This window comes from Pongo abelii, chromosome 8 (assembly GCF_028885655.2).
Source record: "Pongo abelii isolate AG06213 chromosome 8, NHGRI_mPonAbe1-v2.0_pri, whole genome shotgun sequence".
Classification (NCBI taxonomy): Eukaryota; Metazoa; Chordata; class Mammalia; order Primates; family Hominidae; genus Pongo; species Pongo abelii.
Window position 1 is genome coordinate 101,373,566 of NC_071993.2, and position 12,732 is coordinate 101,386,297.

General features: G+C 36.2%; 1 protein-coding gene across 5 annotated transcripts in view; it reads left to right on the forward strand.

The window, feature by feature from the left end:
- Positions 1-12,732, forward strand: part of HELLS (helicase, lymphoid specific) — a 64,705-nt gene that overhangs the window by 41,793 nt on the left and 10,180 nt on the right. For all 5 annotated transcript variants that reach the window (XM_054522677.2, XM_024253832.3, XM_054522674.2 and 2 more), the window contains 9 exons: positions 655-816; positions 2,805-2,944; positions 3,032-3,170; positions 4,617-4,700; positions 4,783-4,902; positions 5,885-6,001; positions 7,097-7,256; positions 9,254-9,350; positions 9,429-9,505. In XM_054522677.2, the coding sequence (XP_054378652.2) occupies positions 655-816; positions 2,805-2,944; positions 3,032-3,170; positions 4,617-4,700; positions 4,783-4,902; positions 5,885-6,001; positions 7,097-7,256; positions 9,254-9,350; positions 9,429-9,505 (1,096 nt within the window). The remainder of the gene's footprint in view (positions 1-654; positions 817-2,804; positions 2,945-3,031; positions 3,171-4,616; positions 4,701-4,782; positions 4,903-5,884; positions 6,002-7,096; positions 7,257-9,253; positions 9,351-9,428; positions 9,506-12,732) is intronic.

The window sequence follows — 12,732 nt, forward strand, 5'->3', positions numbered from 1 at the left end:
CAGCACACCCAGCTAATTTTTATATTTTTAGTGGAGATGGGGTTTCACCATGTTCACCAGGCTGGTCTCAAACTCCTGACCCAGGTGATTCACCCGCTTCGGCCTCTCAAAGTGCTGGGATTACAAGTGTGAGCCACCGCACCTGGCCTCTAGTTATACTCTTCTTTATATTTTAAAATGTAAAAGTTAAATTATTATTGACTATAGTCACCCTGTTGTGCTACCAAATACTAGGTGTTATTATTTCTACTTTTTGTGCTCATTATTTAAAATACTTTTAATTTTTATTCATTTTTATTATTTCCTCTTTTGTATGGTGCTAATAACATCTCATTCTAAAAGTTGTGGGCTATAACTGAAACTTCAACCCTAAGAAATACAAATGCTACCTTTATATTTTTACTTGTAAAATTATTTGGGATAGATTCTTAACAGTTTTTAAAAGAACAATAAATTCTGAAATGCTGCGGATAACTGTGAGTTTATCATTTGGTCTGGTCTGGGAAAATCTCAAGATATTTTCACCTTTTGAGATTTGATATTATTTATATAGGAAGTCAAAAGATAAGGTAAGGGGGAGTATATGGGGACAGTATTCCTTGAAAAAAAAGAATGTTTAATACTCATATTTTTCTGTTCATGTTTTAATTTTAGATTTTAACACCTTTCTTATTGAGAAGACTGAAGTCTGATGTTGCTCTTGAAGTTCCTCCTAAACGAGAAGTAGTCGTTTATGCTCCACTTTCAAAGAAGCAGGAGATCTTTTATACAGCCATTGTGAACCGTACAATTGCAAACATGTTTGGATCCAGTGAGGTATAGTGGTTTTGAAATGTACTGTAAATGAAACTTGACATATAAAATTTCTCTTTTTTCCCTTTTTTTTTTGAGAGAAGATGTCACTCTGTCACCCAGGCTGTGGTGCAGTGGCACAATCACTGCTCACTGCAGCCTTTACCTGCCTGGCTAAATTTTTTGTATTTTTTTTTGTAGAGACTGGCATTTTGCCATGTTTCCCAGGTTGGTCTCAGACTCCTGGGCTTAAGCAGTCCGCCCACCTTGGCCTCCCAAAGTGCTGGGATTACAGGTGTTAGCAATTGCGCTTGGCCTAAATTCCAGTTTTAATGTCCCGTTGTTCATTTTCAGGATTAGGGTGAATTTCTAACTGGGGTGTAAGGCATAAGGCTAGTGGCAAAAGTTGTTTCCTAGTATCTGGAGTCCTGCTAAAATGTAAGTGATAATCTTTGTATTAATTGCTTCACAGTCATCTGGAATACTTACTAAAAATTTAGGCCAGGTGCGGTGGCTCATGCCTGTAATCCCAGCACTTTGGGAGGCCAAGGTGGGTGGATCACCTGAGATCGGGAGTTCGAGACCAGCCTGACCAACATGGAGAAAACTCTGTCTCTTCTAAAAACACAAAATTAGCCAGGCGTGGTGGCACATGCCTGTAATCCTAGCTACTCAGGAAGGCTGAGGCAGGAGAATCACTTGAACCCGGGAGGCGGAGGTTGCGGTGAGCCGAGATTGTGCCTTTGCACTCCAGCCTGGGCAACAAGAGCGAAACTCCGTCTCAAAAAAAATAAATAAAATAAAAATTTATATTTCCGTACAGATTAACTCTAATCATGCTTTCTGGGGATGAACTTGGAAGTGCATTTTTAACAAGCACACAGTTATTTGAGAATCCCTGTACTAAGGACTTGGCAACTAGACTAATCTCCAGATATACAGATTGAGCATCCAAAATCTGAGTTGCTCCAAAATTTGAAACTTTGAGTGCTGATATGACACTAAAAGGGAATGCTTATTGGAGCATTTGTATTTTCCCGTTAGGGATGTTCAACCTGTACAGTTTCCTTACAGAAGGTTATTGATAACCAAAAGGATTAATAATCAATTTGATGATTATTATTCATCACCCACCATATTATAGGAGATAGAGGTGGGATATTGTTATCATGTAACTGAAGGAGACCCTTAAGTTTTGTTTAACTGTCCAGATTTTTTATTGTACACTATGAACCTATATATTTTCTTTTCAAAATATTTATTGTCATGCACTTTTAAACAATAGGACCACCAGACTCTCTTCCCCCCCAACTTTGTTGTTTTTTTTTTTTGAGACAGAGTCGCTGTGTTGCCCAGGCTGGAGTGTAGTGGCACGATCTTGGCTCACTGCAAGCTCCGCCTCCCGGGTTCATGCCATTCTCCTGCCTCAGCCTCCCACCTTGGCTGCCACCACGCTTGGCTAATTTTTTCTGTTTTTGAGTAGAGACGGGGTTTCACCGTGGTAGCCAGGATGGTCTCGATCTCCTGACCTTGTGATCTGCTCGCCTCGGCCTCTGAAAGTGCTGGGATTACAGGCGTGAGCCACCGTGCCCAGCCTCTTCTCCCTTTTTAATAATTAATTATAATTAAAGGAAGGGTCTAGCTATTTACAAATTCACATTATTTGTCTGTTAATGAGCAATTTCATAATGAGCAATTTCATGCAGTGTTACACCAATCTGAGGAAATATCCTCTGTAGTGCAAATTTCCGGAGCCATATTTCAACTTTAAGGTATTAAATCCTTTTGTGTAAGTTCAAAGTAGTTTTATACACCCTTGATTTTTACCTATTGAGATATGAAGGCCCTTCCTCTTATTGTCGTCCATGTTAAAATTAAACTAGTTTCCTACAACATTCGTATTTGTCTATAGATTGTCATTTTGTATATAAAATATGCCTTATTTTGTTTACATTTAGAACCTAAGGACATAGCTTTATAAACTGAATTTCTTTTAATTCGTTCCCTTTTAGAAAGAAACAATTGAGTTAAGTCCTACTGGTCGACCAAAACGACGAACTAGAAAATCAATAAATTACAGCAAAATAGATGGTTTCCCTAATGAATTGGAAAAATTGATCAGTCAAATACAGCCAGAGGTGGACCGAGAAAGGTTTGAATTCAAAAGTGAATTTAAGTATTCTTTAAACTGTGACCATTTTTTGCATTTCTCATATGTATGCATTATTTGTTTTGGTAGAACTGTTGTGGAAGTAAATATCCCTGTAGAATCTGAAGTTAATCTGAAGCTGCAGAATATAATGATGCTACTTCGTAAATGTTGTAATCATCCATATTTGATTGAGTATCCTATAGACCCTGTTACACAAGAGTTTAAGGTGAATACTGTTTAATTCTAATTTACTGTTTTGATTTCTGTCACTTTTATATTGGCAGAAAGTGTTAATTTGTTTTGATTACAATTATTAAAAATAAGTACGGTGCTATTTGTCATGAAGATTGTAATCCTTCAGTAAGCTGAGACAGTCTTCTTTACGAAATCTCAGAGAACCTTATCAGGGTTAGAAAAATGGTCACTTTCTATGAGCAACTGGTTTTTTTTATTTTTTTATTTTTTATAGAGACAGGGTCTTGCTATGTTTCTCAGGCTGGTCTCAAACTCCTGGTTTCTCAGGAAGTCCTGCCTCAGCTTCCCAGAGTGCTAGGATTACAGGCAAGAGCCACCACGCCTGGCCTCTATGCAACTAGTATTTTTATTTATATATTTTATGTGAACAGCTAAGAATTCTAAATTTAGTAATTGATTTGTACTCTGCATGTTTACTTGTTATATTTTAGAGAGAGTGGTCATCTTTTCACTATTTCTTTTATCATTAATATTTGGCTTATCAAAATCAGCCCGGTTGCTCATTGCTTAAAGATCAACAGGTAGCCACTGAATAAAACTAATTTTGATTTGGAGGTTTTCAAATTAAGTAAATGAAGTTGCTTTCTTGGGTAGTTGATAGAAAGATAACATAATATTAATAGAAATAAATTCTTAGTAACCCTCAATCACAATTGTTTCAAGGTAGTTTACAATAGGCTTTTCCACTCCTGGCAATATTGACATTTTGGGCCAGATAATTGTTTCTTAGAAGGTAATGTTCGGTGCACTTAGGACATTTAGCAGCATCCCTGTCTTCTACCCATTAGATGCCACTAGTATTCACTTCCCTCAGTTATGACAACTAAAAAGTTTGCTGCCGCTGCCAAATATACCCTGGGGATAGGTGGAGGGCAAAATTGTCCCCATTTGAGAGGCACTGCTTTACATCTTTATTAGAGTAAGAAAGAAGACAACTTTCCCACTCAAATGAAAGTAGCTCTCTCATGAGGTAATTTCACCAGAAGGTGAAAAAGTCTTTATCCACAATATTTAGATTACTTATCAGCTCCTGTATTTTCTCTTAAGTTCTGGTAGGAATTCTAGCAGTAGCTTACATATACATTTAGTTGGAAATAACTCACTTTTCAAGAATAAGCCTGAGTATGTACCCATTAAGTTTGACATAATTGTTCTCTTTCACAATGACTTTGAGAGAGGAGTGCTGAGGTTAGATCAAAGTTATATTTGTACTTTGTTTTTGTGAAATTGCTGGTTTTACATTCCAGAGTATGTCTTTGAGTAATAACTATCTTCTGATTTTACAAAGATTAACAGGTCAGTTTTTAAGTTTTTTAAGTGACTTGGCTTTGAAAATTGAGCTTTCCAAATGGCTTTTGTTTTAACAAAGCAAATAACAGTTTTCTCTCTATTTTTTCTTCCTTTGCCCCTTCTTAAGATCGATGAAGAATTGGTAACAAATTCTGGGAAGTTCTTGATTTTGGATCGAATGCTGCCAGAACTAAAAAAAAGAGGTCACAAGGTGGTACTTTTGATTGGAATTTTGGATTGTTCAATTATTTTTTTATCAATCATTAGAAATATTAAGATATGTTTAATTTCAGGTGCTGCTTTTTTCACAAATGACAAGCATGTTGGACATTTTGATGGATTACTGCCATCTCAGAGATTTCAACTTCAGCAGGCTTGATGGGTCCATGTCTTACTCAGAGAGAGAAAAAAATGTAAGACTACTTATGTCATACATACCAAACTATTCTTTTATAATTCCTATCTTGATTTCTGAAGTAATATTCCAAATAGACCCACAAATTGATAAAAAGACAGAAATGACCAGAAACCCTGTGGTTTTATCAAAAACAAACATTTTGATTTAGTGCTAAGAAGTCTTAATTTTTGATTCGCAAATATATATATCTTCTGGCACAATCTTATTACTAATATCCTACTTAACCATCACTGTAAGAATATTGGGATAGCAGGAAATTTTTTGCCTTTTTGCCCTGTCCTCAACTTTCCATTATGAAAATATCAACTATATGGCAAAGTTGAAAAAAAAAAGCAACTGTAAATCCACCTACAATCTGCTGCTGACATTTGACTATACCTTTTTAAAAACACATTTCCTGTAATAGCAGCCTTGCTGTATCCATTCAGCATTTAATCCTGGTTTTTTGGTGCATTTAAAAATAAAATATAGATGATACTACCCTTTTCCGTAATGACTTCAGCATATTTTATCTTTTGGGGTAAAATTTACACATACTGAAGCAAATAATGTATACATTTGCTGAATCTTTCTGACAAATGCATATGTAAATTTATACCTAACCCCTATTAAGATATAGAATGTTACCATCAGCCCAGAAAGTTTCCTGTGCCCCCTTCTAGTCAATTCTCCCTCCCACCCACCCCATGTGTTAGACAACAACTACAATTTTTTCATCATTTTTTGATATTAGCTTTTCTTATTTAAACATTGTTGTGATACATGGTTTTTAACAAAATTAAGATCTCTTTAATATAGGTGCTTGGATGATAAAGGTAACAGCACAGGTTTTGTTAACATAATTGTTTTATAGATCTGAATGATTTGTTTGGCCTCCTTTGTTTAAGTCTTTAATAGTAATTGAAAACATTTTTCTCCTTCAGTCTTGTTGGTTAATTTATTTTAATCTGTTGTATTTACATCCTTTTTGCTTTTAGATGCACAGCTTTAATACGGATCCAGAGGTGTTTATCTTCTTAGTGAGTACACGAGCTGGTGGCCTGGGCATTAATCTGACTGCGGCAGATACAGTTATCATTTATGATAGTGATTGGGTAAGTTGGAAGTATAGCAAGGAATATGCTGATTATATTTCCATTTTGAATTTTTTTTTTTTTGTTTGAAATGGAGTCTCACTCTGTTGTCCAGGCTGGAGTGCAGTGGCACGATCTCGGCTCACTGCAACCTTCACCTCCTGGGTTCAAGTGATTCTCTTGCCTCAGCCTCCCGAGTAGCTGTGACTATAGGTGTGCACCATGATGCCTGGCTAACTTTTGTGTTTTTAGTAGAGACGGGGTTTCGCCATGTTGGCCAGGCTGTCTCAAATCCTGACCTCAGGTGATCCGCCCACCTCGGCCTCCCAAAGTGCTGGCATTGCAGGCTTGAGCCACCACACCCAGCCTCCATTCTGAATTTTTTTTTTTTTTTTTTTTTTTTTTTTTGAGAAGGAGCTTCGCTCTTGTTGCCCAGGCTGGGATTAAGTGCTGGGATTACCAGCATGAGCCACCGTGCCCGGCCATTCTGAATTTTTAATTTTTAATGGTACATGTTACAAATTTACTTATCTATTTTGAAAAGATACCCACTTTCAGCTAAGAGTTATTTCTTCATAAAGTTTTTTGCAAGTAAAAATTGAAAATTTTTTTTTACTTTTGTTTTCAGTGACAGGGTCTCACTATCACCCAGGCTTGAGTGCAGTGGCACCATCACAGCTCAGTAGCCTTGACCTTTTGGATTCAAGTGATCCTCCCACCTCATCCTCTCGAGTAGCTGGGTCTATGGGTGTGCTACCATGCCCACAAAAAATGTAAAAATTAGTGAGACCACATCTCACTGTTTTTGCCTAGGCTGGTCTTGAGCTTTTATCCTCATAATGATCCTCCTGCCTTGGCCTCCCAAAATGCTGAGATTACAGGAGTGAGTCATTGTGCCCATCCTGAAATGTTTTCTTTAGGGTATTTAAACTTTGTTAATATTGTCAAGGATCTGTGGAATGATAATTTTGTCTATGAAGCCACTCTTCAAGTTTAAATTAAGACACCACTATTTAAAAGTTCCTGGCTAGATCATTCATGTTAATTTTATCCACATGAGTTTATGTTAATTTTAACCTAATACCGTTAAATGTTATTTTTCTTTTTAACTTTAAGAACCCCCAGTCGGATCTTCAGGCCCAGGATAGATGTCATAGAATTGGTCAGACAAAGCCAGTTGTTGTTTATCGCCTTGTTACAGCAAATACTATCGATCAGAAAATTGTGGAAAGAGCAGCTGCTAAAAGGAAACTGGAAAAGTTGATCATCCATAAAAGTAAATAACACTTATGTAGTGCTTTATTGTTTAAATTGTGCATTGTGTGTTGTGGATTTTGTTTTTATTTTCTTTATAAAATATTACAGCCTGGGCCGGGTTCTGTGTCTCACACCTGTAATCCCAGTACTTTGGGATGCCAAGGCAGGTGGATCACGAGGTCAGGAGTTCGAGACCAGGCTGGCCAAGATGGTGAAACCGCGTCTCTACTAACAATACAAAAATACAAAAAAAAAAAAAAAAAAACAATACAAAACACCGGGCGCGGTGGCGGGCGCCTGTAATCCCAGCTACTCGGGAAGCTGAGGCAGGAGAATCACTTGAACCCGGGAGGAGGAGGTTGCAGTGAGCCGAGATCGTGCCACTGCACTCTAGCCTGGGTGGCAGAACAAGACTCTGTCTCAAAAAAAAAAAAAAAAAATTACAGCCCGATATGACAGGATTTAAATAAGCAGTGGAGAATTTGGGAGCCTAAACTAAGTTGGTCACCATAGACATAAAAGAAAGAATGTTAACGAGTATGTAGATATGTAGATGAAGAGCAAATGGGCAGAGAAAAGGGGTCAGGGATAATTACATGTTCCTCATAAGAGACTGGCTTGCTAAAAGTTTTAAGATAAATATTTTGCAAGTTCCATGTATTAAATATTAAAATATTAAGTGTATTTAAGTGTTATAAAAAATCTATTTATTGAACCCACTGTTTCACAGAATATTTCACTGCAGAATGCCCTTTTTATAGTTTTGGACACTTTTTTTTCCTTTTTCCTTTCCTTATCATAACCAGATGGGTTTCAACAATGCTTTTTAATCTAGAAAAAATTCTGAGGAGGTGGGGAACTGACATAGGTGAAAAAGTTTTGTTCCTGAGATTCCTTAGAGAAGTTCTACTTCTATTGATTCATCATAAAATTTTCTTTGAATAAATGGCTTGATAGCTACCTGAAGAAATGTTGAAAATCATTTATGTAAATCATCAAGCCTAGAAAAATGGGAACATGATAATGTTAATGTGAAAAGTAATGTTGGAAATCACTAATAATTTATTTTATACTCCTTTTCCACTTGTAAATACTTTCTCTGGGTTTTGAGGTAAGAGTGTATTAAGGTTTAGACAAAATTAATTTGGTGAAACATTTAGATTGTAATTGGAACTTGCATTGGGGAAAAAGCATAATTTTTTTTTTAAGAGACCGTTTAACTTTTTTACCCAGGTTGTTCTTGAACACCTGGACTCAAGTGATCCTCCTGCCTTAGCCTCTTAAAGTGTTGGGCTTATAGGTGTGAGCCACTGTGCTCAGCCCTATTTTCGATTTTTTAGTAGATTAATTTTGTAGAAAATTTTGAAGGGATTTTTTAAAATGCTGACATATACAGCAAAATGCACAGATCTTAAATGTACAGGTTAATGAAGTTTGACCAGATGTATGTACTCCTGTGTAACTATCATCCAGATCAAGGTAGCATTTTCATCATCCAAGAAATTTTCTTAGTTCACCCTTTCCAGTAATTCCTATGCTCCCCTTACCATCACTAGGAAGCATCCAGTATTGTGATTTTTGTCACATTGATGAGTCTTTTTTTCGTTTGGCTATTTTGTTGAATATATTTTTTCAGAGTCACCTGTGTTGTTTTTTAATTGGTGAATAGTTTGTTTTTTCCATTCTCCTGTTGGTCGACATTTAAATTATTTCTAGACTCTGGTTATTATGAATAAGTTGGTCCTGTACAAGTCTTTGTGGACATAATGCATTTTTTGGTCCTTGATCTTAGGGAGGGCGCGTGTTTAACTACTGGAAACTACCAACCTTTTCCAAAGTGGACATATCATTTTCCACTCCTACCAGCGAAGCCTGAGAGTTTCATTTGCCTTTATTTTTTATCAACACTTGTTTTTTGCCGTCCTTCTTAATGCAAGCCATTGTGATTGGTTTGTAATATGTTGTATTGCAGTTTTAAAAGGAATTTTAATGTTTTTAATTTCTCATTTTTTTTAGATCATTTCAAAGGTGGTCAGTCTGGATTAAATCTGTCTAAGAATTTCTTAGATCCTAAGGAATTAATGGAATTATTAAAATCTAGAGATTATGAAAGGTGAGTTTTTAATTTTAGAAAGATTTAATTTGTAGCTTTGAATTACTCACATAGACTCGAATATTTTGTTTTCTATAGGGAAATAAAAGGATCAAGAGAGAAGGTCATTAGTGATAAAGATCTAGAGTTGTTGTTAGATCGAAGTGATCTTATTGGTAAGTATTATGCTTTTTTTTAATGGAAGCTTCGAAACATACACATAATTAGCATAATGTAATGAACCCCTTGTGCAATTCATTCAGCCACACGTATCCAGTCTTGTTTTATTGTCATTTTTCTTCTCAGAGTATTAAAATCAAATCTCAGACATGACATTTTGCCCATAAATGTCATTATCTTTAACTTCTTCCATAATTCAGATATTTTCTGTAAACTGGTAAATAACACTTGTAAATGAATATATTCAAGTTCCTATCTTAGTTAAGAATACCAGTGCTTTGTTCTCATATTTTTCGTCATACCAGGAGGCACATCATGTCTGGATTTCTTATTTCCAGTGAGCTAAGATTAATCAAGATAATATTATAAAGTGTCTTGTCAGCCTTCATCCTTTATTTAACATGATGATTTATTTTATTTTATTTTATTTTTTTGGAGACAGAGTCTTGCTCTGTCGCCCAGGCTGGAGTGCGCTGACACGATCTCAGCTCACTGCAACCTTAGCCTCCTGGGTTCAAGGGATTCTCCTGCCTCAGCCTCCCTAGTAGCTAGTATTACAGTTGCCTGCCGCCACGCCTGGCTAATTTTTGTATCTTTAGTAGAGACAGGGTTTCGCCATATTGGCCAGGCTGGTCTTGAACTCCTGACCTCAGGTGATCTGCCCACCCCAGCCTCCCAAAGCACTGGGATTACAGGCATGAGCCACTGCGCCAAGCCTAACGTGATGATTTTTAGTATCCCTTGAAAATGGTTGATTAGAACCATTATTAACTTAATTATTGCAAAATGGTGATTTTTCTTGTTCTGTCATTCTTTTATTAGCTGGGTTATTTAAGAACTTTCCCTTACAGTTTCCCTGAGATAGAAGACAGTCAGGATATATTGCTTCTTTTTTTTATCAGTTTTTAGAATACCACCTTATGATCTGATGCCTACAGTGATGACCATGAATTATTTTGAAAACAAAAATAATATTTTGTACTTCATAGTTTCCTAATTATTTTACAACGTATTACTGTCGTCTAGGCTATTGATTATTTGTTTATTGCATCTATATGGTGGAGATACTGTATAATCTTTTCCCAACTGTATTCCGTGACATTTTGGTCTTTTGAAATTGGTGATGGCAGTAACATTGATATCACGGATCCAGGCAGAAACTACAAACCCGACTCTTTGTTTTTAACAAAAAAGGGTCTTGCTTTGTATTCCTGGCTAGAATGCAGGAGTGCGACTATAGCTCATTGCAGCCTAAAAGTCCTGGGCTCGAGGGATCCTCCAGCCTCAGCCTTTGGAGTAAGCTGGGATTATAGGCATGAGCCATTGTGCCTCGGTTTTTGTTTTTTTTTTTTGAGACCCAATTGTTAAACATTTACCTGTGTGGCACTGGCTACAGTGTCATGATATCTTATTTTCAAATATGTTGTTCATTTTAATATTCAATTCTGTGTCTTATTGAATCAAAATAAAATATATGTGGTTGGAAGTTTTTTTTTTTTTTAATCAGATATATTTTCCAAACATTTTCTTCTACTTTGGCCTGTCTCTTCACTTACTTACTTAGTATCTTCTGAAGAGCAAAAGTTTTAAATTTTAATGAATTCCAATTTTAACAAATTTTTTCTGTCACTCATGATTTTTGTGTCATCTCTAACTACTCTTTGCCTAATTCAAGGTGTTGATATTTTCTTTTAATAGTTTTATAGTTTTTGCTCTTACATTTAGGTCTATGATCTATTTTCAATGAATTTTCATCTTTTTGCATGTCAATATTCATTTGTTAAAAAGATGATCCTTTTTCTATTGGATTGCCTTGTCATCCTTGATGAAAATCATTTGATCATAAATATAAGGGTTTATTTCTGTATTCTCAATTCTGTCGCATTGATCTCTGTGGTATTCCTATGCCAGTATCGCACTGATTTAATTAAGGTAGCTTTATGGGAAGTGTACTTTCTCTAGTTTTGTTCTTTTTCAAGATTGTTTTAGATATTCTGGATTATTTGCATGTTTATTTGAATTTTAACTTTGAAATAGTTTAGGGAGAAATATGAGAAATACAGCATCATGGTCAAATCTTAACTATATTAAAAAACAACATTATGTGAGGCATGTAAGGACTGTTTAACATCTGATAATATAGTTCATATCAATTAAATAATGGAGAACTAGATGATCACCTAATTAGATACGAAAAACCAACTTGCCATAATATCATAATCATCTTCATAATTTTTTTTGATTTGAGACAAAGTCTCGTTCTGTCACCGAGGCTGGAGTTCAGTGGTGTGATCATGGCTCACTGCAGCTTTACCCTGCTGGGCTCAATCAATCCCCACACCTCAGCCTCCGGAGTTGCTGGGACTGCAGGTGTGATTACTACGTCCTGCTAATTCTGTTTTGTGTATTTTGTAGAGACGGGTTTGCCATGTTTCTCAAGCTGGTCTCACACTCCTGGGCTCAAGTGATCTGTCTGCCTCGTCCTCCTAAAGTGCTGGCATTATCGAAATTGCTTTTATTTGCAAGTGGTCTGGTTTGATTATCTTCATAGAAAGTCCAAGGGAATCCAGAATCTTTTAAAATACAATTTAAGAAGATTGCTCATTAATAATATGTGTAACAGCAATAGTTTAATAATGAAGGTTTTTACAACAGCTACAAAATTAACATGCCTACAATTAAAGTTTAACAATTTTTAACATGTTTATATAAGGACAGAATTATGAAACATTGAAGGACGTTAATAGAAAGACTGAGTAAACATACAGATTAGCTGTATTTGTGGATATGAATGGTTACTACAAAGTGTAAGTCAGTGTTCCCCAAAACTAAGTTATATTCTTGAATTTTTCTTCTAATTAAAATCCCAGAATGATGGCCGGGTGTGGTGGCTCACGCCTATAATCCTATCACTTTGGGAGGCTGAGGCAGGTGGATTGCCTGAGCTCAGGAGTTCGAGACCAGCCTGGGCAACACGGTGAAACCCTGTCTCTACTAAAATAGAAAAAATTAGCGGGGCATGGAGGCATGTGCCTGTAATCCCAGCCGCTCGGAAGGCTGAGGCAGGAGAATTGCTAGAACCGGGCAGGTGGAGGTTGCAGTGAATGGAGATTGTGCCACTGCACTCCAGCCTGGGTGACAGAGTGAGACTCTGTCTCTTAAAAAAAAAAAAAAATCCCAGAATGACTTTTTGTAAAACAGACTGTTGTTAAAATTTATATGA